At 41.6% G+C, this 21,205-nt stretch overlaps 2 protein-coding genes and 1 non-coding gene across 3 annotated transcripts; 2 read left to right on the plus strand and 1 right to left on the minus strand.

The window, feature by feature from the left end:
* The first annotated feature begins 1,177 nt into the window (after positions 1-1,177).
* marcksl1a (MARCKS-like 1a) lies at positions 1,178-3,972 on the plus strand. Its single transcript, XM_085143166.1, has 2 exons — positions 1,178-1,502; positions 2,604-3,972. The coding sequence occupies exons 1-2, from the start codon at positions 1,419-1,421 to the stop codon at positions 3,126-3,128; spliced, it is 609 nt and encodes a 202-aa protein (XP_084999292.1). The 5' UTR covers positions 1,178-1,418; the 3' UTR covers positions 3,129-3,972.
* Positions 3,973-4,904: 932 nt separating this feature from the next.
* Positions 4,905-4,986, plus strand: trnas-gcu (transfer RNA serine (anticodon GCU)). Its single transcript has one exon. It is a non-coding gene; the product is annotated as a tRNA-Ser (tRNA).
* A 2,297-nt stretch (positions 4,987-7,283) lies between these two features.
* LOC146495731 (gap junction beta-4 protein-like) lies at positions 7,284-17,316 on the minus strand. Its single transcript, XM_085143168.1, has 4 exons — positions 16,964-17,316; positions 11,449-11,656; positions 8,099-8,400; positions 7,284-8,016 (listed from the first exon to the last, which is right to left on the minus strand). The coding sequence occupies exons 2-4, from the start codon at positions 11,617-11,619 to the stop codon at positions 7,683-7,685; spliced, it is 807 nt and encodes a 268-aa protein (XP_084999294.1). The 5' UTR covers positions 11,620-11,656; positions 16,964-17,316; the 3' UTR covers positions 7,284-7,682.
* Between the last annotated feature and the right edge of the window lie 3,889 nt (positions 17,317-21,205).

Here is a 21,205-nt window from a genome sequence, read left to right on the forward strand (position 1 = left end):
TAATAAAAGCACAAGCCATAAAAATATGTATAAGAAAAAATAGAATATGTCTAAAAGTCAGGTGCGAGCATTAACAAGCAGGAAAGGCAAGATTAAACAAATAGGTTTTTAACCGTGATTTAAAAGATTGGAAAACCGAGTAAACGATAAAAACGATAACAAAATAACGCTGAAAACCCTGAAAACTATACATTTCACACCTGAGACTCAACTCTCGCGGGCCGGTACCAAACGACTCACATGAACACAACTGCTTCAACTCCATCTTTATATCCTTAACTGACAACATCCACTGTTAGCCATGACTTTACTTAAACATCTGCATTTTAGCTACAAATGTAACGACTCATCAACGCTACAGATGAAAAGGAAGTTTTACTTGCTTGTGATGGAATAAAATGACTGATATACAGTGTGTTTACATGTTCGTGCTTATATATTTGCTCGTTTCTTCTTTCATCTAACTGTTAAAGCTGAATCTGTTTTTCATGTGTTTTGTCTTAAGACATATTTTATGTTCATTTTTCATCTTCAGTCACACAAACACTGATAAAAATACTTTGTGTTGACTTTTATGCTACCTCTATTTTTTCTCACGGTTTATTGAATGGTTATGATTTACTGATCACGTCTTAGACATTATTTATTTGAGGAGAATGTAATTTTCTATCCAATGGGTGTCGTATATTAGACTTTTAATCAAAACAAGAGACACATTCACATTTAGATTTTAATTTCAAATAAAAGATAAAATGCTTTGCTGCACTTCTTTAAACTCCTTCATGTACAGCAGTGATGCTCTGCATGTACTCAGGACTTTTATTAGAAGTATATTTCCACTGCTTGTTCTTACCTTCACTTAACTTTTCTGCTCACCTGTTTGGGTCAAACCTCTAAAACTTGTCTTGTTTTCCAGAACAGATGGATTAATTTTTCAATTTGTGCCAAATTATAAACAATTGACAAGAGAATAAAGTTTAAAATTTGTTCACAATCTTCCAGACATCTGAAGCAGCTGGAAAATAAAGTCTTGCTGATGCTCCAGCTGAGTGGCAGACTGTGGCAGTGACAGCCCGGAGAAGGAGGCCCATCCCCCCGCTGCAGATTGGACAAAGCCCGGCCGCCACGCCCAGGGGAGGGGTCTCCGGTCGATTTTGAGGCGCGGTTGAAATACTCACAGCCGTCTCCCTGACATCCTTTAATTTGAGCTCAGCCTCCGTGGGGTTCACACACGCTTAAGGGGGGGTCTTCTCGTTGACAAACCTTTGTAAGGGAGAAGGAGATCCTGTCGGATTTTCACCTGTTTTTTAGGCGGAAAGCTCTCACCTATCCCAGAGCTGGATTTTTAAATCTCCAAAACTCGAGGGTTTTCTTTTTCGATTTTATTTTTTGTTCATAAAACTAAAGGAAAGACAAAAATGGGAGCCCAGTTGTCCAAGGGTGGAGTAGCTGTTGAGGGCAAAGCCGCCGCCGACCCTGCTGCTGCTAAAGCCAACGGCCAGGTGAGTAAAGCGGGCCCGGTGCGCCCGAGCATCAGCGGGGAGCCACATGGCACCCGACGCCCACTGGCGGCATGGGTGCCGCGGTGGGGGGCTGGCGGTCGCTCCTTCGCGTTAGGGTTCGTTCATAGCTGTGGGGGGAAAACACTTAAAAATGAATTTAGCCTAAAATGAGGGCATCGGGAGACCTCCGGCTGGGCAGCCGTCGAGCAGCGCGCAGTTGCCCGCCTGCCTTTGTTAATTCCGTCTGCTGTCCCACTGGGGAGATTTACGCGCACATTTCACCCGAGCGCGTCGGATTTGGGTCCCCGTGTGAGTTTTGAGCGTGTTTTCTGTCATGAGTTGGGCGGATAGTCGCTCTGAGCGTCGAACAAAAGATGCGAGGCGAGCGGTGCAAAGGATGCAAATGCGCTCTGCTGGAGGCGCATTTTGCGGAGTTGCAAACAAAGCGCGTGCAGGCGCCAGTTCTGACCCCATTTCCCCCCCGGCTGTTACCCACACAGTCTCTCTCTCTCACACACACACACACACACTGTGAAGTGGGTTTCCGCGTAAACTTTGAACAATTTAAATATGTTAGAAGTTAATTGTGCGTTTCTATTACTCGTGTGTGACTGATCCGGTCAGGATACGCGTTATTACAGAGATGCCCAGATGAACTCTTGTGACCCACTTCGAGACATGTAAAAACGCCCCTGTTGCTGCTGTTGGTGAGTGCGTGGACTTATTGTGGCTTTGTCTGAGCTGAAGCTGATGTGAGCTGTCTGCGCTCCTGCGTGGAGCTGGTAGATGTAGGATGAGAGCGCAGAGCAGGTTTCACGGGGATTCCTTTGTTCCCCAACTTGCTGGTAGTGTTGATGTTTTTGATGTAGCACTACTGCCCCCGTGTGCCAGCTCAGAGTAATACAGACAGCTGTTAAATCCCCCCCCCTCCCACCACAGTCAGAGCTGCTCTCCTGAAGAATAACATGGATTAACTGTTAATGTTAATGTGTTTACAGTGCGCTCATCTCATTATGCATAAATAAATCTCAGTTTCCACAGGCAGTGTGTTTGCGTTGACCCACCTCCAGTGTTTTAATCCATGACTCTCTCTCTCTGCAGGAGAACGGCCATGTCAAAACCAACGGCGATGTTTCAGCCAAACCCGACGGGGAAGCAGCGGCCGCGGATGGAAATGGAACCGCGGAGCCAGCCAAGGAGGGCGAGACCAGCACCGGAGACGCTATCGAGCCCGCTCCTGCGGCCGAGGGCGAGGCGGCCAAAGCGGAGGGCGAGGCTGCCAAGGAGGGCAAGAAGAAGAAGAAGTTCTCCCTGAAGAACTCCTTCAAGTTCAAGGGCATCTCGCTGAAGAAGAACAAGAAGGGCAGCGAGGAGGGCAAGGAGGAGGCCACCTCCCCTACGACCGAGGACAAGCCCGAGGAGAACGGCCACGCAGCCAAGGAAACCAAAGAGGAGACGCCGGCCACCGAGGCCAAAGAGGGCGAGGCCGCAGAGGCCGCTCCTGCACCCGAGGAAGAGGCCAAGGCCGCCGAGGAGGCCCCACCGACAGAGGCCGCACCCGCCGAGGAGGCCCCTGCCGAGGACACGACACCCGCAGCCTCCGAGGGCGAGGCCATGGCAGAGTGACTGCACTCCAGCACGGCACCTGAACTGATTTTCCAAGATTAAAGTATATAAAAATATATATGAGAGACTCGTGCCACGCTCTTAAAGTTATAAACAAAACTACAAAAGAAGACAAAGGATATATCACGTTTGCTGATTCAACCACCAGTTCACTGCCTTTTATTAGTTCTTCGACAGACGGAAACTCACCGGGCCCTCTCATGATGAAAGCGTTGGCTGGCGTCGCCCCCTCATGGTACACACAGGGACTGGCGTGCGGCGAAGGTAATGGATTGGATGTGGAGCGAATCAGGAATACTGACTTATTTTCCCAGTTCATGGAGAAGCATCCTTTTAAACAGCGTGGCAGCCCTATAACATCTTATTTTTCTTTCTCATCTTTTTTTGGGATCTAAAAATTGTCACCGTCGGCAGAGCGGGGCAGACCATCTCCTCCACTCGAAATGACTGATATATGGACACATAAACCTTTCAGATCATCTTATTAATTTTTAGAATTCTACATTCCTATGTCTTACCCCCAAATTTCAAGTATTTTGTCATGTATAGGGAGGAGAACATCAAGGAGGGGAGGTGGAAAAAGATGTCTTTGTTCGTGCATTTTGGTTCTTTTTCTGGCTAAAACCACATTCGAGCTTCTTGAGTGTTGCAGTGTTCACATTTCAGAATTTATGGCGCAGGGGTTGGGATTGTGTACAAAAAAATGTGAGCTTTTTATCTGCAAACTGTCTCTGTAAATATGTTTTGGCCAATATTTTTGGTTCTCTTTATTTTGCTATCGTTTGAAGATGTTAATGGTTTTACTGTAACTTTTAATAAGGGTAAATAAATGTTTGATCCCCTCTTTCTGTCTTCTGCCTTGTGATTCGCCAAGACTGGAAAATCTGGCTGCTTAAACCTGCAATCTGGATTGATTGCAGTACCACATATAGATGGGATACCATAAACTGGATTCAAACACATGATGGCATATTGACACCACATTAATAAATATCAGGTGTGCATGCACAGGTCATGACAGCAGTAGACACCCTGAGAAATTAAACTATTAACAAAAGGAAAGATTAAAGCATCAGTGTCATGCAAACTTAACCTTAATGCAAGAGCTGCATGACCTCATGAGTTTGTGGTCATAAAGCATGCGGAGTCACGTGCAGCAAAGCATATATATATATATATATCCTTACATAATTAATTAAGGACGCAACATATGGGATACGCAGGCACTAGATGCCATTTATTTAGCGACCCTCTAGTTGTAATTGGTGGTCTTTATCTCCCTCTGCTGGACAGACTGCTGTACTGCAAGTGCCTGTGCCGCCTGTTGCCTTCCGGTTAATCATGAACGTTTCGTTTACACGTTGTTGGTGTTTGACGATAAGTCGCAGTTGCAGCCTTCTTTTCCTCACAGCTTTGGTAAGCCTTTAACCACACACACACACACACACACACACACACACACACAGATTTAAACCGATCAGCTCGTCGAACATCGACGAGTCCACACAGTGGCTGCCACCCACTCATATGTCAATCAAGATTATCCTTCGCTCCTATTGGTAGTTGCTAAGTTGAGATAAGTTTAACTCAGCCCACTTTGTTACGTTTACTTTTTTGTTTTTTTGCAGACCTTTTACAGAGAAAGCCGTATTTACTGTTAGAGTGGCGCAGAAACAAACGCAAACATCACGTCAAACGCTTTAGCTGCTATATATATCATGTTCGCACACTGGTCCCGCTGATGTGCAGACTCGGTAATATTCGTGCGGGGTCACAGACGAGGTGGCCGAGTGGTTAAGGCGATGGACTGCTAATCCATTGTGCTCTGCACGCGTGGGTTCGAATCCCATCCTCGTCGCAGTGAATGTTTTGTAGGTAAAACCTGAAATGGGTATTATTCCGTGTGACAGTTCGACTCGGATCCTTTTTTAACAACACGTTCCGTCTTGAAGTAAAGAGACATTTTAATTTTTTAAAAGATCAGTAGCTCTTTTTGGCTTTTTTGTTAAACTGCTTTGAAAAATTGGATGAAAACCGCATTACTCTTGTCTTTTAAATTCCTTGTGCAACACGGGTGTCAAACATCAGGGTTGAGGGCCAGAACTGGAACACCAAAGGATCTAATTTGGCCATCTGGATGTCTAAAACTATAGTGAAGTCATGTCTTCTTGTTTTTTAAATGCATTGCTTTCCTTTTATTGGGTCTGGCAACATTAAAGATGAATAAAAACATAATAAATGTAATTAATTTATAAATCCTGACAGGTTTTTAGTTACAAAACATGTAATGTGTCTATTTTCATGTGGATGCAATGACATTAAATACTGAAAGTAAACAGTTTAAAAGATGTTAAGATTAATTTTTTCATGCTGTAGTTTTTAACTTCATGTGTTTCATGAAATAGAATTAAAAGTCTCACAATCATCATGAAATACTGCTGGTCACTTATTCGGGCAATTATATTGAAGCATTGCCTGACATACAAATAAAACTGTATGTAGTTCAAACAAATTTGAAGCATTATTGATACTAACTTTAACTTAAATGGTCATAAAGTGTGCAAATATGCAAATAAATGTCACATTTGTTCAATTTTGAGAATGCTGCTATCTAGTGGTAACATGTTTAAACTATTATTGTTCCACATTTTGACTTTTTTTGCTCCAGTTTCAGTCAGATAAATATGTCAAATGGTGTATTTGTGAAGTACTCTGTGTTTTTAATGAAAAATGAAACCTTTATTTGCTGTTTAAGCAACAACGCAGCAGCATTGTAGAATAATACTGCACATATACAGCTTCATTCCTGCAAAGAAAAGACAGTCTACACAAACAGTTTATAATCAGTTTTCTTTTTTATTACAAGCAGATAAATATATCACTGTAATGTCAACAACAGCCTGTTATTTATATAAAAAATAATCTTGGACCACAGCATGTCATTCCAGCTGACTCATAGTCAGAGCAGAAGTGAGTGCGAAGATTAAACGAGAGATTAAAGTAGACACGTCTCGTAAAAATCACACAAAGACTGTAGCTTAAGGTTCACACTCTCCACTTTAAATAGTAAAAATCTAAAAACCGTAATTAAAGGTAAATTTTAAAACCTGATGATGAAAGCTCATCTTAACAGGCCACACAGCAAAAATGTGTCTAAAACAGCAGATTACTTGTGTTTGCTTTCTAACTTCAGCTCTGATAACGGTTAGTGAGAGTCAGATATTTTCTTCTTTACTGTAAAACTTTGCTTCCACCACCTGACAGCTACTCCGACTGACTTCTTTCCAAAATTGGGATAAAAAAAATGACTTAAGGATCATATTTCAAATTCTGCGGCTTTAACTTAACTCTTGGACTCAACTGCAGTACCTGTAGAGTCCAGCAGGGGGACCACTGACCACAATTTGGATATCGCAGTCCGGCATTTTTGCCTGAAGGTCAAAGGGCCCAAGGCACAGTTTTTACACCCATCTGTTGCCATTTAGGTACCACCAGATTTGATAATCAAGAGCAAGCACAGGAAAAAAATCCATCCATCCATCTGCTGCTCCGAGCTAACCAGAGGAGCCCATCCTGTCCCTGCCCTTGTTCTAATCTCACCAGTGTGCCCCAAGGTCTTATCTCATGCTCCTCACTTAGAAGGCACCTACTTGGCACTTTAGTCTAATGAGACCAGACGCCTTTTCCACAATCTAATTTTTGGGGCATAGATGAGACCATAGATGATGGTGGGAGTGTAGATCGATCAGTAAATCAACAGCTTTGTTTACATTTGACATATTTTCCTGTTTAAGTATCAGAAAAGTCAGAAATAAAAACCACACCTGATGTTTTTAACTGGGGACAAACCTCCTGCCTCCATGGCTGCCCCGTGACATTACGGTGGCCTTATTAAAGCACAAGAATAGACGTGTCTATAATTAACACACATTTCATTGAATATTATTTTAATCTTTAAAATTGTATACAAAATTGTTAGATATTTGTCAGGGTTGCAGTTTTACTACAAAAACTGTGCATTAAATGCACCGTAGACCTCAGAGCAGAACAAGCCGGGGCGTATCTTAGTGTAAAGCAGGAATCTCAAACTCATTTCACATCCTGTGACACATCTTAAGTGTCCGAAGCAGCCAAACAGCCTTTTCTGTTGTGCAGGTTTAGATAGCAAGTGTTGTAATCTGCAATATTTACAATGTGAGACACTTAATTAAATAGTCGTTTGCTGCAGATTCTTAAATCAATAACCTAAAATTAAATTCCATTGAATTTATCTTGTCGATACGGAATAACCTGAATGTTTGTCCTCGCATCTTTGTGACATAAACGGTGAAAAAATGCGATGTCGGACCGCTGACAGTCCTCTTCTTCAGCAGTGTTTTCCGGTCAGCAGCTCTAGGTGCCATTTCTTTAACCCAGCTGACATCATGAACGTTTCATATGCAGCTGGATGAGAGGATCATAATCCACAGGAACAACCCTTTTTGATCAGTTTCAGTAGTCTTATTGGGTACTTTCTGTTCCTGTTGGCGAGCCATGATTGCAGCGTGCAGAATGCTAGAGTACTGTAGTTTTAGCATCCTTCCTCTTGCTTAACTCCAGCTCGCTGTCGGTCAGTGTCGGATCTCTCCTGCTTCTGCACTGAGAGCGGGGCGGAGCAATGGTAGTGAGCTCGTGCTGCTCAGCGAAGACGAGCCTCTCGTTCTCACGTCGGATCTTTAATATCTTCATGATGCGCTTGCCGATGAGGTAAATCATTTCGAGGATACACATGAGGATGCAAACCGCGCTGGAGATGACCATGAAGAGCATGAAGATCTTTTTTTCCGTCGGACGGCTGATAAAGCAGTCAACGGTGTTGGGGCACGGCGACAGCTGACACTTGGACAACCTGACAGAAAAGAGTACAGCAGGTTTTAACGAGTTCAGAACAACACTGGTTCATTTTAATAACAGTAAGTAACCAGCGTTACCTGGGCAGGTCGTATCCATCATATAACCGAAACAAGATATAGAGAAAAGCTGAGTCAAATCCAGCTTTGAAGATCAAACTCAGCAGATACGTCCACCATAGGCCTCCTCTCTTCTTGCCAGGGTTGGCGTAGAGGTGCGAGCCCTGGTGCAGCTCGACGTATTTCTTGTCCTTTCCTTCACGGAGCTTCACGTGAGCCATCACCATCAGAGACGGGCAGGTGACAAAGATGAGCTGCAGCGCCCACAGGCGGATGTGGGAGATGGGGAAGATGTGGTCGTAGCAGACGTTGGTACAGCCGGGCTGCAAAACAAAGTCGGGGTCGTAACTCGCTTACGTTGCTCGTCTCACGTCTCAGATGCAGAAAATCAGCAAGAGCAAAGGATTTTTGCATTAAAGAGAAACTTGGAGAAAAGAAAGTGGTGTCATGGTCCTGGGCCATGTTGGCCCAGCATTCTCAGTTTTCTTGTATTTTTGTATTTTGTTCCTTATGCCGTGGTTCCTAGGTTCTGTTAAAGATGTTCCTTATTTGATTACCCCCTGTGCGCCCCTCTGTGTATCTGTGAGCCCTCGTTTCCCCTCCTTGTGTTTCATTTAATGTTTTCCCCAGCCCGTTATGTCCGTGCTCTCTCCTCCTGTCTGAACCTCTGTGTACTTCCTGTTTTACTTTGACAGTCTCCCGTCAGTGTTGTGTTCACTCCTGCCCTGTCTCGTTACGATTATCTGTGTCAGCTGTGTTCCCCGTGTGCTCCCACTTCCCTCGTTAACCCTCTGTGTATTTATGTGCATGTCTCCTTCAGTTCAGCGTTGCGTCGTCAACGTCTCCTCCCCGAACCTGTGTGTCTTTCTGTGTTCCCTCGGTTTTCTGTTAGTATTCCCAGTTTAGTTCTGTTTCGTGTTAAGGCCTGCAATAAAGCAGTGATTTTGAGTTCAGTTCCTGTCTCCGTGAGTTTTGCGTTTGGGTCCTCATCTGCCTCCACACAGCCAGTTCATGACAAGTGGCTGTATTTTTATTTTAGAGTACAGCTAATGCAGATGTCATATGATGATAAATACAAACAGAGGGACTGTTGTGGTGTCAGAATGAGAAGCTGATGCAGAAGGTTTTAATGCCTCTATATGACGCTAAGAACTGACGATGCTTTGAAACCAGTTTCTGCTTTTAGACCATAAATATAAAAGTTTAAGACAAAAGATACAAAAAGAACCAGGTTAGTGAGACATGAAGTATTTTGCTTTTCTTTACTTTTTGCTTGCTTTTATTTATTTGAGAAGATATCCTATAATTATAATATGTTGTACACAATATGCTTTTAATGTAACACCAACACTAATTCAGTCTTACAATCTAATTTGGTAAATACGTGACAAACTAAAGGAAAAGCTCAAATAAACGAGTGGCTGCAGAGGCTTTCACCTAAGTGCACAACTGAATTAACATTCAGTCGAGGTTTAAGGCATGCATTAGAAATGCTGGGTAGGTCCGTATTGATCGTGAGAGGAGAAGATCCCACTGATTAAATGGAAGACGAATAAATCGTAGCGCACAAAAGCTGCAAAACTGCTCCTGTTTTAATAGGAACAGTGAGCAAAGGAAGGTTTGCCTTTATGATGTGTGGAAAAGTCATCAATAATCGTTTTGTGGTCACGTTCGGTGGCTGTGATGCTCGTGCATTAGTGTGAACAGTAAGGATCAACAGACCACGAGGTGAAGGTTCATAAACGCGTCCTATTGGTGGCATTTTTCGGCGCACCTGTACTCTGACAGGGAAGGATCAAATCACTACATTAGTGGCGTCCGGTGATTCTTGGAACACACGAGATGGATTAACAGTATGAAAATGATGTGAGTCATATTTATGAAGTTACATTTGTTTTGTTCACGACCGCCGTTCGTGTCGACTGAACTTTTTTACGATGACTTCGTTAGTTTCTTCCTGATGTTCGGTTCGACCGTGTTGTCTCGATGTGATATCGCAGTGTTCGACTGTGTCGTGCTGCACATCACACACAGAGCAACACAGTCAAATGACATAAAGACTACATGCAAAACAGAGCGCTCACAACACGAGACTGCAGAGGTAAAGCTGCACTGACAGACCGAAGTCACTGCTGGGCAATTTTTCATCTTTTAGTTCATATGACAAAGTTTCAGCGTTCTTCGTTATATAACAGTTTCAAATTTAGAATAAAAAGTTCTGTATAGAGAAGACTGAAACATTATATCAGACAGCTGCACCGAATTTATGCAGATCCCAGCCTGCCAACATATTGTGTCTAAGAGGGAATTTCGTCTTTTGCAGTTACCTTTGTTAGAAAAAGTTAGCTGCATTCACTGAGTCATAGTGCTTTAACAGCATTATGAAAGACTTAAAAGTTCAACTTATGGGATAATATATTTAAATAAAATTTTGTATCCTTTAAAAAATATGCAGGATTACAGATTTCCTGCTACCGAGAAGGTCAAATACAAGGTCAGTGTAGAGGTGAAATAGAGGCTTCATTAGATTTATGATGATGCTTAATATATTTTACATTTCATTAAACTTGGATGAAGAGCAGAGAGGCCGTCTGAAAATGAGGAAGGTTTCTTCAGTCCATTCAGGCGACGGGGTAATTAACCCTGGATGTGCTCCCGATATGCAAGAGCATGTCAGCGTATGTTTGTCCCGAAGACGAAACAGCTGTGTGACCTTAACGTCTCATATGATGGTAAGGTGGGGCCATGACTCACAGACATGTTCTGCCACTTTGATATATGTTGGCTACGACGGTTTCAGAAGCGCTTTGGCTGAACATCAGGATGCTTTGACAGGTGGAAAACAACCTTGTACGTGGAAGACTTGGTGAATCAAACCTGAGAAGGAGTGAAGCTGTTCTGAGCTAACATCTTTGTTTTCAGTTAAATTTCTTCACTGAGGCTTTATTATAATCCAAAACGACCCAATTAGACCATCTAAAGGCACTGTATGTGTAAGTAATTTGGTAGCTGAATCTTTTTCTTTAATCAACCGCTGGTTGGTGATAGTTTCTGCATCATTAACCAACACAAATTCAACTTTTGAGGACAGCTGACATTAATTTTCAGCCCATTTTCTTTTCATTTATCTATGCTTTGGACTGTAAAGCAGATTCTTTCAAACCAAGACCACAACCACCATCACCACCTCTGAAGTGACTCGGGCAGGTTAACTTTCCAGTTTTAAAAGCGTCTCTATATTGAGTGTAAATGTGGAAAGTCAGTGGACCAGATTTCCCTGAAGGGCTTATGAACCGGTGCTGTCACATTCTCAACTCTTATTTCTCCCTGTCGTGAAAAACATTGGAAGGTGGGGCTAGTGACAGCCTTACCTGTCGGGTGTTACACACAAAGTCTTTGTTTTCGTCACCCCACACCCTCTGAGCTGCCACCACGAACACCAACACCCGGAACACGAACACCATGGACAGCCAAATCCGCCCGAACGCCGTGGAGTACTTATTGACTCCGCTCAGCAGATTCTCCAATCCTGACCAGTTCATCGCTGTCGCTGCTGGACTGGCCTTGGAGATAAATGCCCTGTGAAGAAAAACAAAAATACAAGTTACCTTCCCTTAGATTTAGCTTGCTATCGTTAAGGATCAGCTGCAATGTGGGTCACATAAATACATGTCTGGGCTTGCATGAATTCATTCTATCAGCCAAACAGGAAAGAGTACACATTTAGAAACACTGTAGGTTTGCACAGCAGTACAACTGCTGCATCCCTTTAATGCCCAATAAATCATTATTTAGGCTTATTCATCTTATCTGGATCCTCACTAATGAAACTGCATGCTTCAGTAACTGTAACAAAATGTAAACAGTTAAAATAAGATGAAATAAGGGCCATAAAATGATGAATAAAACAAAACTACCGTTTGTTTGCATTTGTCTACATGTAGAAAAATGTGACCACCACAATTTTATGTTAGTTTAAATTAGCTGTGACAGCTGACATCCTCTGAGATTGAAGCATTAAATCTGGACAAACGTGCCAAAAACCAGCCCCAGAAACAAGTCAGGCCCTGTGGACTTAGTTTAAAAACCCAAATTTAGAGCAGAAACAAGCACACTTAAGACCAGCTCATTTTTTCCTTTTCATAACAAATCTACAGGAGATTAACTTTTGTTTAACGCACCCATTTACAGTGTATACAAGGCTTAAAGTCATGTATTGTTGTGGGCGTGGTTCCCTTGGTTGACAGATGGGTGCCTGCACAAGTGGCTAACGCTCTTTATCTCATAATGGCGTTTGTCATATTGGTGCCTTTTGAAGCTGACAAGTGCTCCAGTTTTATTGGTTCTAGTTAGAGCTGGGCGATAGAACGATAACGATATGTATTGCGAAATAACTTTTTCTCGATAGAAAAATCAAACTATTGGATAGGCCTCGGCTCTCTTGGCCTCTTAAAAAAAAAAGAACAGCCAATCCAAATTAAGTAGCGCAGAGCCGAACCAATCACAGCCGCAGCGTCACGTCACCTGACTTGTTACGTGCAGCACAAGTGCCAAGGCGCGCATGTGTATTTGTTTGGGAAGCCGCCAGCCGCCGTGTCGCCCGGGTAATGGAGGAAATGAGTGTGCCGACTAGAGAAAAATCAACCGAGAGCGTGACCGAAGGTTACCGAAGAGAAAACAGATGATGGTTCCAATGCCGGAGAGATTGTCGACCGGAAGAGCCACAGAAGTTCCGTAGTGTGAAGGTATTTCAGCTATTTCAAGTCTGACAATAAACAGAGTAGCGCACTGTAAATTGTGCCGAAAGCAAGTCTGGAAACACAATAAATCGCTTTCTGACTGGAAGCGCTAATTCGTCATTCAGCTTTTGTCAGACTAAAGTAACTGTTAAAACTGTTTGAAAAGCTCAGCTATACAACAAGGAGAGATCGAGAATTTCCTTTTAGTTCTCAGTTTATTTGATACTGACAAAAGTTAGTCAATTTTGTCTGTTCTTCTGTAAAACAAACTAAGATTTATTTTTAGAATTAATATTTTGTTTCTAAGTGAAATTGACAATTTAGTCTGTTTTGTTTGTTCTATTTTGAAACTTAAACGCTTTAGCGGCTGCCTTTTGTGTAGTTTGCAATATTTGCCTTTATTTATCTGAAAAAGTCTCATGTTCCTTAAGTACATCTACCCTGTTGAACTTATTATGGGAAATAAATATTTAAATCAAAACAAGCTGCTGACTATTTCACATTTTTCTTGTGAGCAACGGCACATTTAAATCCTACAAATATAGTTATTTGGCTTATATCGTGATATATATCGTTATCGCCAGAAATAAAATAAAAAAACATATCGTGATATGAAAAAATCTTATATCGCCCAGCTCTAGTTCTAGTATTAGAACAAGTATGTGATTCTGAATGCATGCAGCTGATAGAAGCAAGTGTTAAAGCAATATGGTCACATGTCCTTCAGCAATGTTTTTGAGCTGGTTTGAGCATCTAACCACTTTTTACCTTACAAATTGTAAATGGAGCACTCATAGTGATTTATATAACATGCCTCATTCACAAAAGCATTTTTTTGTTTGCTTTCTAGCTAACATTCACACATTCAAATTCCGATCGATGCATCAGAGAGCGACTTGGGGTTTGTATCTTGCCCAAGGACGTTTTGCATGCAGACTGGAGGAGCGAGGGATCAAACCACTAACCATCCAGTAAATCTTTGACCTGCTCTACCTCCTGAAATGCAACCAACACATTTCTTTCTTGCAAAATGGATTATTACATCTTTCTTAAGGACAAAACAAAGCATCACACACAAATGTGCAGGGAAGCTTGTGAAAATCTTGAATTGTATTAGAGTTATTGTGCTAATGCTTTTTTATTATAGACATTTGAGCTTCTCATATTAGAAAAAGACTCACGCTCTTCTCAGTTTGACTCTGTATGATGTCAGTGGCAGTGGATATACCCAAAGCGATCAGCACAGACACACTGCTCTGGCATTAAAACCTTAAAGGCAGATGAAATGGCTTGTTTCAGATAGAGGATAAATTCAGAGGCTGCCTTAAGGCTTGGGATAAGCCGAATAAGACTTATTTTGAGCAACGAATCCTCCAAAGTTACTCTACTACGGTCCAAGAATAGAAATATGACGCTGTAAATAACTGAAGGTGTTTCTTAAATATGTACACATATAATCTGAGCACAACATGACTGTATGTCTGTGTGATTTTTAACACCTAGAGAGTCTTTTATGGATCCTATGTGCTCACAGGTTATCTGTCAGTATCGACTGTCTGCATGTTTGCTGCTGCTGAATGACATTTATCAGTGAACACCCTAATGACATGCATGCTTATCTACGAGGTTATGGTTTCTCAACACTGTGTAGTGTGCAATCAAAGGGAAGTTTTCTGAACTCTCAGAGTTTCCAAAGCTTGCAAAGACAAAAACATGCTTTTGATGCCTTTTGCTACATTTCTGCTTATATTTTTATGTGCTTCAGGCAAAAGTTAAATGCAGAAATATAGGAGAAGAAGCTTAAATGGAAGGTGTGGGTGTATTCTTTCAAAGAGAAAAGGATGAACTTTCAAAGTACTGCAGTCGTTTAGACTGTTGTAGACTTCCCTCTACAACAGTGGAAGAAAGATGGAAATAAAATCCATATGGTTTCTGTAACACGCACAGGCCTCTGTGGTTTCTGGCGCAGTAGAAGGTCAGTCAGTGTTTAGAAAAGACTTAAATATTTGGAATTTACGAAAGAGCATCGGCTCAGTTTGGAGGAGTTTTCTCTGTTAACACTTTAAACTCCAGATTAACTCCTGCAGCAGAGGCTAAATAGCATACTGTAGGTTTCAGCAGGGGGTCTTATTGTTCAGAGACTGTGCCTTCAATCAGCATGTGGCTTAGATAGCTGCTTGGACTGGAAACTGGAAAATAAAGGACACTGGAAAATTGCCAATTATGTACAAATACAAAGATTCAGGGAATTATTATTCAATGCTTCTTTCCCTTTTAAATAACTGTCAGTGTTAAATTGTCTCTATAAGGTTCATTTATAGGCTCATTTTATGTTTATGTTGGGGTCAGTATTTTTGAATTGAAGGCAGTATTCCAGGATGAATTTCCTTTTTTTTTTAAGACAAATTAAATATTGTTTTAAAAATAAAGAAACTGTTAAATCTTTGTAGAAACGGGGCAAAAAGTATTTAAGATTCAAACTAAGCAGCAAAAAGGCCGATAATACAATGCATGTGTAGATCGTATTGTCATTGGGAGTGTATATTACGGTCGACCTCTGACAAGCAAAACGGTGACCCAACTGAGACCATGAACTCAGCTATGGCCATTATTTTGCTCAACACTGCTTACAATCAAACCTTTGACAGGTAAAATGCCACTAAGACACCTTCACCCAAACTTCCAGTTCAGCCACTTTGACACCAACGGTTTACTCCTGGTGGATGGGAGTGGCGTGCGTGGGAATGCAGGGAATGCAGATGTTCAGAGCAGCAAAGAAACAGGAAATGGTGGGAAAAACAGCACGAAAAGCACAAACAGTTCTTCAGTGGAAATTTTCCACTTGAGCTACTTGTATGTTATTATTTCTGTGGTCTGCACAGTTAGCTGAGCGATCAACCACAGCATAAGAGAGCAGCTGACGTGCAGCTGTTTGTGACGCTGCCCCCTGGTGGCATTAATCAGTTATAACATGTAGGTGACAATCCGCAAAGCTGTCCACAGGCTCTAGCAAGACCAACACAGCCATTATTAGCTGAACCATTGCTCTGACTTTTTGAGGGTCCAGTAGGTTTACGACATGTAGAGCAGCCAAATTTCATTCCTAGAGTGAAAACTTTTTAAACTTTTTATAAAATTCTGTTGCTTCTTTTTTTCTCCAAAACGATCATTTCACATTTAATTGTAGCTAAAATGACACAATTTATTTAACAATTGTAAAAAAAAAATTGTATTTAAAAATTGTATAACCATTTTTGTTATACAAAATCACTGATATCAGTATTTTAGCTGTGCGGAAGTGAAGAACGGTTTGAAAGTACTTTTTGGGACCTGTTGTGCTGGTGGACAACAGAAGAACAGCTTTGATGGGATTTCAGCTGTATTTAAGTTTATATGAGCACAGAGGAGGACAGAAGCAAACAGCCTGTAATGTTAGCCGTAGCTGTGCTAAGACTAAACTTAAAGGGATTTCCCAATTTTTGCTGGACAATTATCATTTAATAAAAGCAATCAGTAGTGTTTTCTACTAAAGCCACTGTGGACGTGCTTTGCTCATAGCTTGTACAGTTTAACAGTAGTGGACTGAGAAGCAGCTGATCATTGGTGGCGTTCATTCTGACAGTTTGTTAGTGATGCAGGAAAGAACCAAAAGAAATACAAACGAGCCATCCCAGGATCCTCAGCAGTGTTTTGCACCATAGACATATATTTGGTTACAGTCATGTAAGAGACTAAAGCAAAGAGAAAACCTAAAAGACATAAAGGAGGCACTTTAATAGAAACTTTATGTATCATCGCTACATGGAAAGTTTTTACTGTAATGTGAACCCCGCTCCACCACGCCTCGGTCTTTTTGATGAACCTAGAGTTGACCACCGTTTTTTTTCCCTCATATTCTAACACTTAGTCATAACAAGGAAATGTTTGTTCCATAGCTGGTTATTATTTTAAATGAGTTTCCCTATTTTTCTAGCATATAAACAACTCGTGTTCACCTTTTGCATTACTTTTAAAAAGAACAAAAACATACTTTAGCTTGGCCTGGAGGAAAAATGACAGACTCCTGCATACAGTTTCCATGTTTACTGCTCACTCCTGACTTTAGGATACAGTAAAATTATTGAAAACCAAACAGAAAGGAACTTACTTGGAAGTGAAACGCCACTTAAACACGCCGTGTGCCGACACCAGCAGGCGAAGACTAAGCACTGAAGGGAAAAGCTACTTTCAGCTCTTCTCCCTTTCTCTCCCCTGCTGCCTGTGTCTACTCATTCTTTCCTCAGAACGCCTGCCAAACCAGATTCAGCTGCTGCGACGTCATGAAGGACAGACACACACATGAACATCGGCTGTGTAGACTCCACTCCCTAGAAAACATGTAACCTAACACGTTATAAATAAGTAAAGCAACAGACACAAATTCTTCATTGAGAAGGAAGACAGAACATCCAGCTATGTCAAACAGAAAGCCTGTGTGGGGGTGTGTGTGTTTGTGTGTGTGTGTTTGGGGGTTGAAGAGAGTAACTAGAGAAAACGCCACACCCTGACTGCGGACAGCTTGTGGAAACTAATGCAAATATCCTCAGATGGCAAACAGCTCAGCAGAATCATAGTATATCAAACAGGGTTGAGAGCAGATTGCAGCAGTTTATCTCAACCTGTTTAATGATCGTGACACACTGTAGATTAACAGAAATGTGCGCTGACAGCCTGGATCTTTGATCTGGATAAACCTTTCAAGTTTGTGTAACCATGTGCGATAGGTGGCTAATCAAAACAGTTTACAGTACAGGAAAAGCCTGCTTTTTGCCCGTCCCATCCTCCAGTGTGGTTTTAATAAGTGTTAACTTTCTGTTCGGTCTCTCTGTGAAGGTTCTCAGTCATCCAGGTCATTTTAATCTTAGCTTGGAAAGAAAAGCGTCTGGACTTCTTTAAGTTTCTTGAATTGGTGGAAAGACTCTCCCATAGGGCTTAAATATGAGACTCTCCAACAATTACTCTTAGGACTGACGAAGCTTCTCGGATGAGAGGTGAAATGTCTTCAAGAAACTTAAAGAAGTCCAGACGCTTTTCTTTCCAAGCTCCTTACATTTCTGGTGTGACACGGGCATTTGTAATTTCATTCCTATAGCACGTTGCATTACATGCAAACTCAGTGTGCTTAATAGAAGATAAAAACTTAAAAACAGTTTGCATTTTCTGCCTGCCTCTGTAATCAGATTACAAGCAACAGTGCCGGGAACCCATATTCACTGCAGGTTTTCTCCATGTTGAACAAACCAAACAAAGATTTGGACTAAGGGTAAAAGAAATTTTCTCAGAACAGAACAAAAATGTGTTTTTCAGCCTTGAAATTGCCATGTGGATATCCTCTTTATTTAAGACATTGTGAGGGCTGGAAAATGCTGGAAAAGGTACGCTTCTTGAAAAAGGTGCCAAATTTTAGTGCAACCCTGTGTAGGTAAATATAGTATATTGTATTACTTATGCTGAGATTACCAGAGTGAAATCGATTCTGAGGGGCTCGAGTCGAAACCTTTTTCCAATTTGACTGATTTTATATGAAATAACCTGCATACAAAACGAATAGCAGGACGTTTAGATTTGGAAAAAAAATGGATTTTTTTTTTTTTAAACAGAGGAAGTTAAAAAATATTTTTTTCTCTAATAAGTTATTTTAAAAGTAAAAAAAAACACAAAAAACCTGTGTGCATGATCACATGTTTATTTATGGTTTTGTCTGAATACTGGTTTTCTGTAGGCCAGTTGATAGGTGGAAGGCTTCATGATAGCATAGGTCAGAGGTCCCCAGGTCCTGGGGACCGGTTTATGGTCCCCAGGACCATAAACCGGTCCCTTTTTTGCGCCAGGGACCGGTTTATGCCCGACAATATTTTCACGGACCGGCCTTTAAGGTGTCGCGGATAAATACAACAAAATAAAACTAGTACTGGTACCGAAAAAAAGAAGATTTATTCATAACACGTGAAAAGACCCAGGAAAACCGAGTAAACGATAAAAACGATAACAAAATAACGCTGAAAACCGATAAAAACCCTGAAAACTATACATTTCACACCTGAGCCTCAACTCTCGCGGCCCGGTACCAAACGACTCACGGACCGGTACCGGTCCGAGGCCCGGGGGTTGGGGACCGCTGGCATAGGTGGCATAAAATCATATAAATTTGATGTTGTTGTTGTGAAATTAAAATAATGTGATGTTTCGATGCAAAGGGGGGTGAGGTGGCACCAATGCTTCACAGCAAGGAGGTCCCAGGTTTGAATCCAGTCTGGGGTTTTTCAACGTGCAGTCCAGCTTCCTCCCATAGTCCGAAGGCCTGCTTGGGGTTAAGTTATTGGGCTATTCTGAACTGGCCATAGATGTGAATGCTCGTTTGTTTCTAAGTGTTAGCCCAGTGTCAGATTGGTGATCTGTCCACGGTGTACCCTGCCTTTTGCCCCATGTCAGCTGGATGCATGGACGCTTTTGTAAGGTGTTACAAGTGCAGACATGCTAAGGCTGGGTAATTTTAGCCTATTGTCAGTGATTGTCATGCAACAATGATTTCATAATACGGATAAGAACCCTCAGAGACCTGAGACCTGCCAAATTTACCTGTTTGGCAAGTTTGGCTGCTCAACTCTGGATCATGTAGGAAGAATTCACAGTAAGATCATGGTAACACTCGTGTATTATAATGAACTGTATTCCAGTTAAATCCAGACGTGAATTTAAGTCCATACATACACAGTCTTAAACACTCAAGCCCTATCATTTGTCAAAGACCACATAGTACAAAAATATCTTAATAGAGCATTTTGTTCTGAGACTACTGGCTTACTTTCTAAAAGGCAGAGCCTTCAGACTTTCTAAGCTTATAATTAGGGCTGATCAGGTGAGTCTGAACCAACCCTGGGGCTGCGGGATCGGCTTCCTGATGTATTTATATGCTACTACTGCATGCCATCACTCTGTCGGTTGGGTTTTGTCCTCGTTGTGTTCATAGCCTACCTGCCATTAACTTTTTCCTTCTTTCTTTCTCCTGACCACCCAATCAGTTGAGGCAGATGGCTGCCCCTCCCTGAGCATGGTTCTACTGAAGGTCATTTCTTCTTAGAAAGGTCTTCCTTCTCAGCATCGCCAAATGGGGACGTTTGATTGCTCTGTGATCTGGTTTTTAGCCTTACAATATAAAGCACCAATTTACCTGAACCAAGTTAAAATTTGTTATGTATTGTTTTGACACAATGTTGAGGTAGAAAGGTGTCAGTTGTGATGAAACACAGTGGAATGTGAACGGAAAAGTATGGATGGAGGGAGGGAGAAGCATGCATGCATACAGTATCACTAACAGAAGAAAAGCAGGATTAATTCTGAACAAAAATCCACTTTTTACCTTCAGTTTTCTTGGCGAATGTGAGTCTGTTATCCAACCATCGTCCTAAGAACAAAAATCATCTGTTTCAGTTTTATAATCCCACTGTTAAGTCATCTGACTGTTGGGGGTAGATGCCCCGCAGATATGGAGAATGGTGATTTACAGCAACTTTTCAGCATCTATTGGAGACCATAGACATACCCTAAGGAGTCAAAATCTCTAGAAAGGGACATATGACAATGATGATGACGATGGTGAAGTACTTGCTCAGAAGGGTCATCTGATTGTTGAAATTCTCTCTGTATTATTGTAGCATCTTCCCCCACATTCCCACGCACACCCACTAAAAACAGACCTGCAATAGAAACGTATTTATTATAAGTCTGACCATATTGAGGTCACACACACTGATAACACAACAGCAGTAGAAATGATGACGCTGGCACAATTTAACGTGGAGCTGGAGTCTGTTTACACACCGCGAAGAGCAAAGAGGCGGAGCTGTTACTGAGACGGTGAGCTCAGGTAGAGTGAAAAAAACAGCAGCTGTTCCTGTGATCACCATTAAAACCTTTACTGGGAAAAAGCTAGTGGAGTCCTATGTCAAAGCACCTGATCAACAAACTGACACGACCAAAAGCAAACTCTGTAGCTGCTCCATCCACCGCTGCTCCGTTTGCTTTACACAGTCAAAATCTGCAGTAAGAGTCCAGAAGTTGTATTAAAATATGCAGATGAAATGTTATTCATACAGCGTGCTGAATGCTGACAGTAGCCGTCCTGGTTTATATGGAAGCGATACCTGCAGCAAACAGGGGTGAGTATAAAGGGGGGCATTGGGTGCACTAGACCTTATTAATTTCAAGGCTTTTTTAAGGTTTTTAACACTGTAAGTGAAATAATATCAAATATTGTGTTAATTAAAATCGATTAATATTTAAAAATATAGAAATAAGTTTTTTTCCACAAGCCAATAAAAATATAAATGGGCTATTAAACTGTGGTTCA

Source organism: Neolamprologus multifasciatus, chromosome 19 (genome assembly GCF_963576455.1).
Source record: "Neolamprologus multifasciatus chromosome 19, fNeoMul1.2, whole genome shotgun sequence".
In the NCBI taxonomy this organism is placed as follows: domain Eukaryota; kingdom Metazoa; phylum Chordata; class Actinopteri; order Cichliformes; family Cichlidae; genus Neolamprologus; species Neolamprologus multifasciatus.

What these genes read in the sequence shown, in the direction of transcription:
- marcksl1a (XM_085143166.1), top strand. Translation starts at nt 1,419, where the DNA reads ATGGGAGCCCAGTTGTCCAAGGGTGGAGTAGCTGTTGAGGGCAAAGCC. An exon ending in CTGCTAAAGCCAACGGCCAG is followed by an intron (nt 1,503 to 2,603) that starts GTGAGTAAAGCG and finishes CTCTCTCTGCAG; the next exon opens with GAGAACGGCCATGTCAAAAC.
- LOC146495731 (XM_085143168.1), bottom strand. Translation starts at nt 11,619, where the DNA reads ATGAACTGGTCAGGATTGGAGAATCTGCTGAGCGGAGTCAATAAGTAC. An exon ending in TTGTGTGTAACACCCGACAG is followed by an intron (nt 8,401 to 11,448) that starts GTAAGGCTGTCA and finishes TTTGTTTTGCAG; the next exon opens with CCCGGCTGTACCAACGTCTG. An exon ending in GATGGATACGACCTGCCCAG is followed by an intron (nt 8,017 to 8,098) that starts GTAACGCTGGTT and finishes CTTTTCTGTCAG; the next exon opens with GTTGTCCAAGTGTCAGCTGT.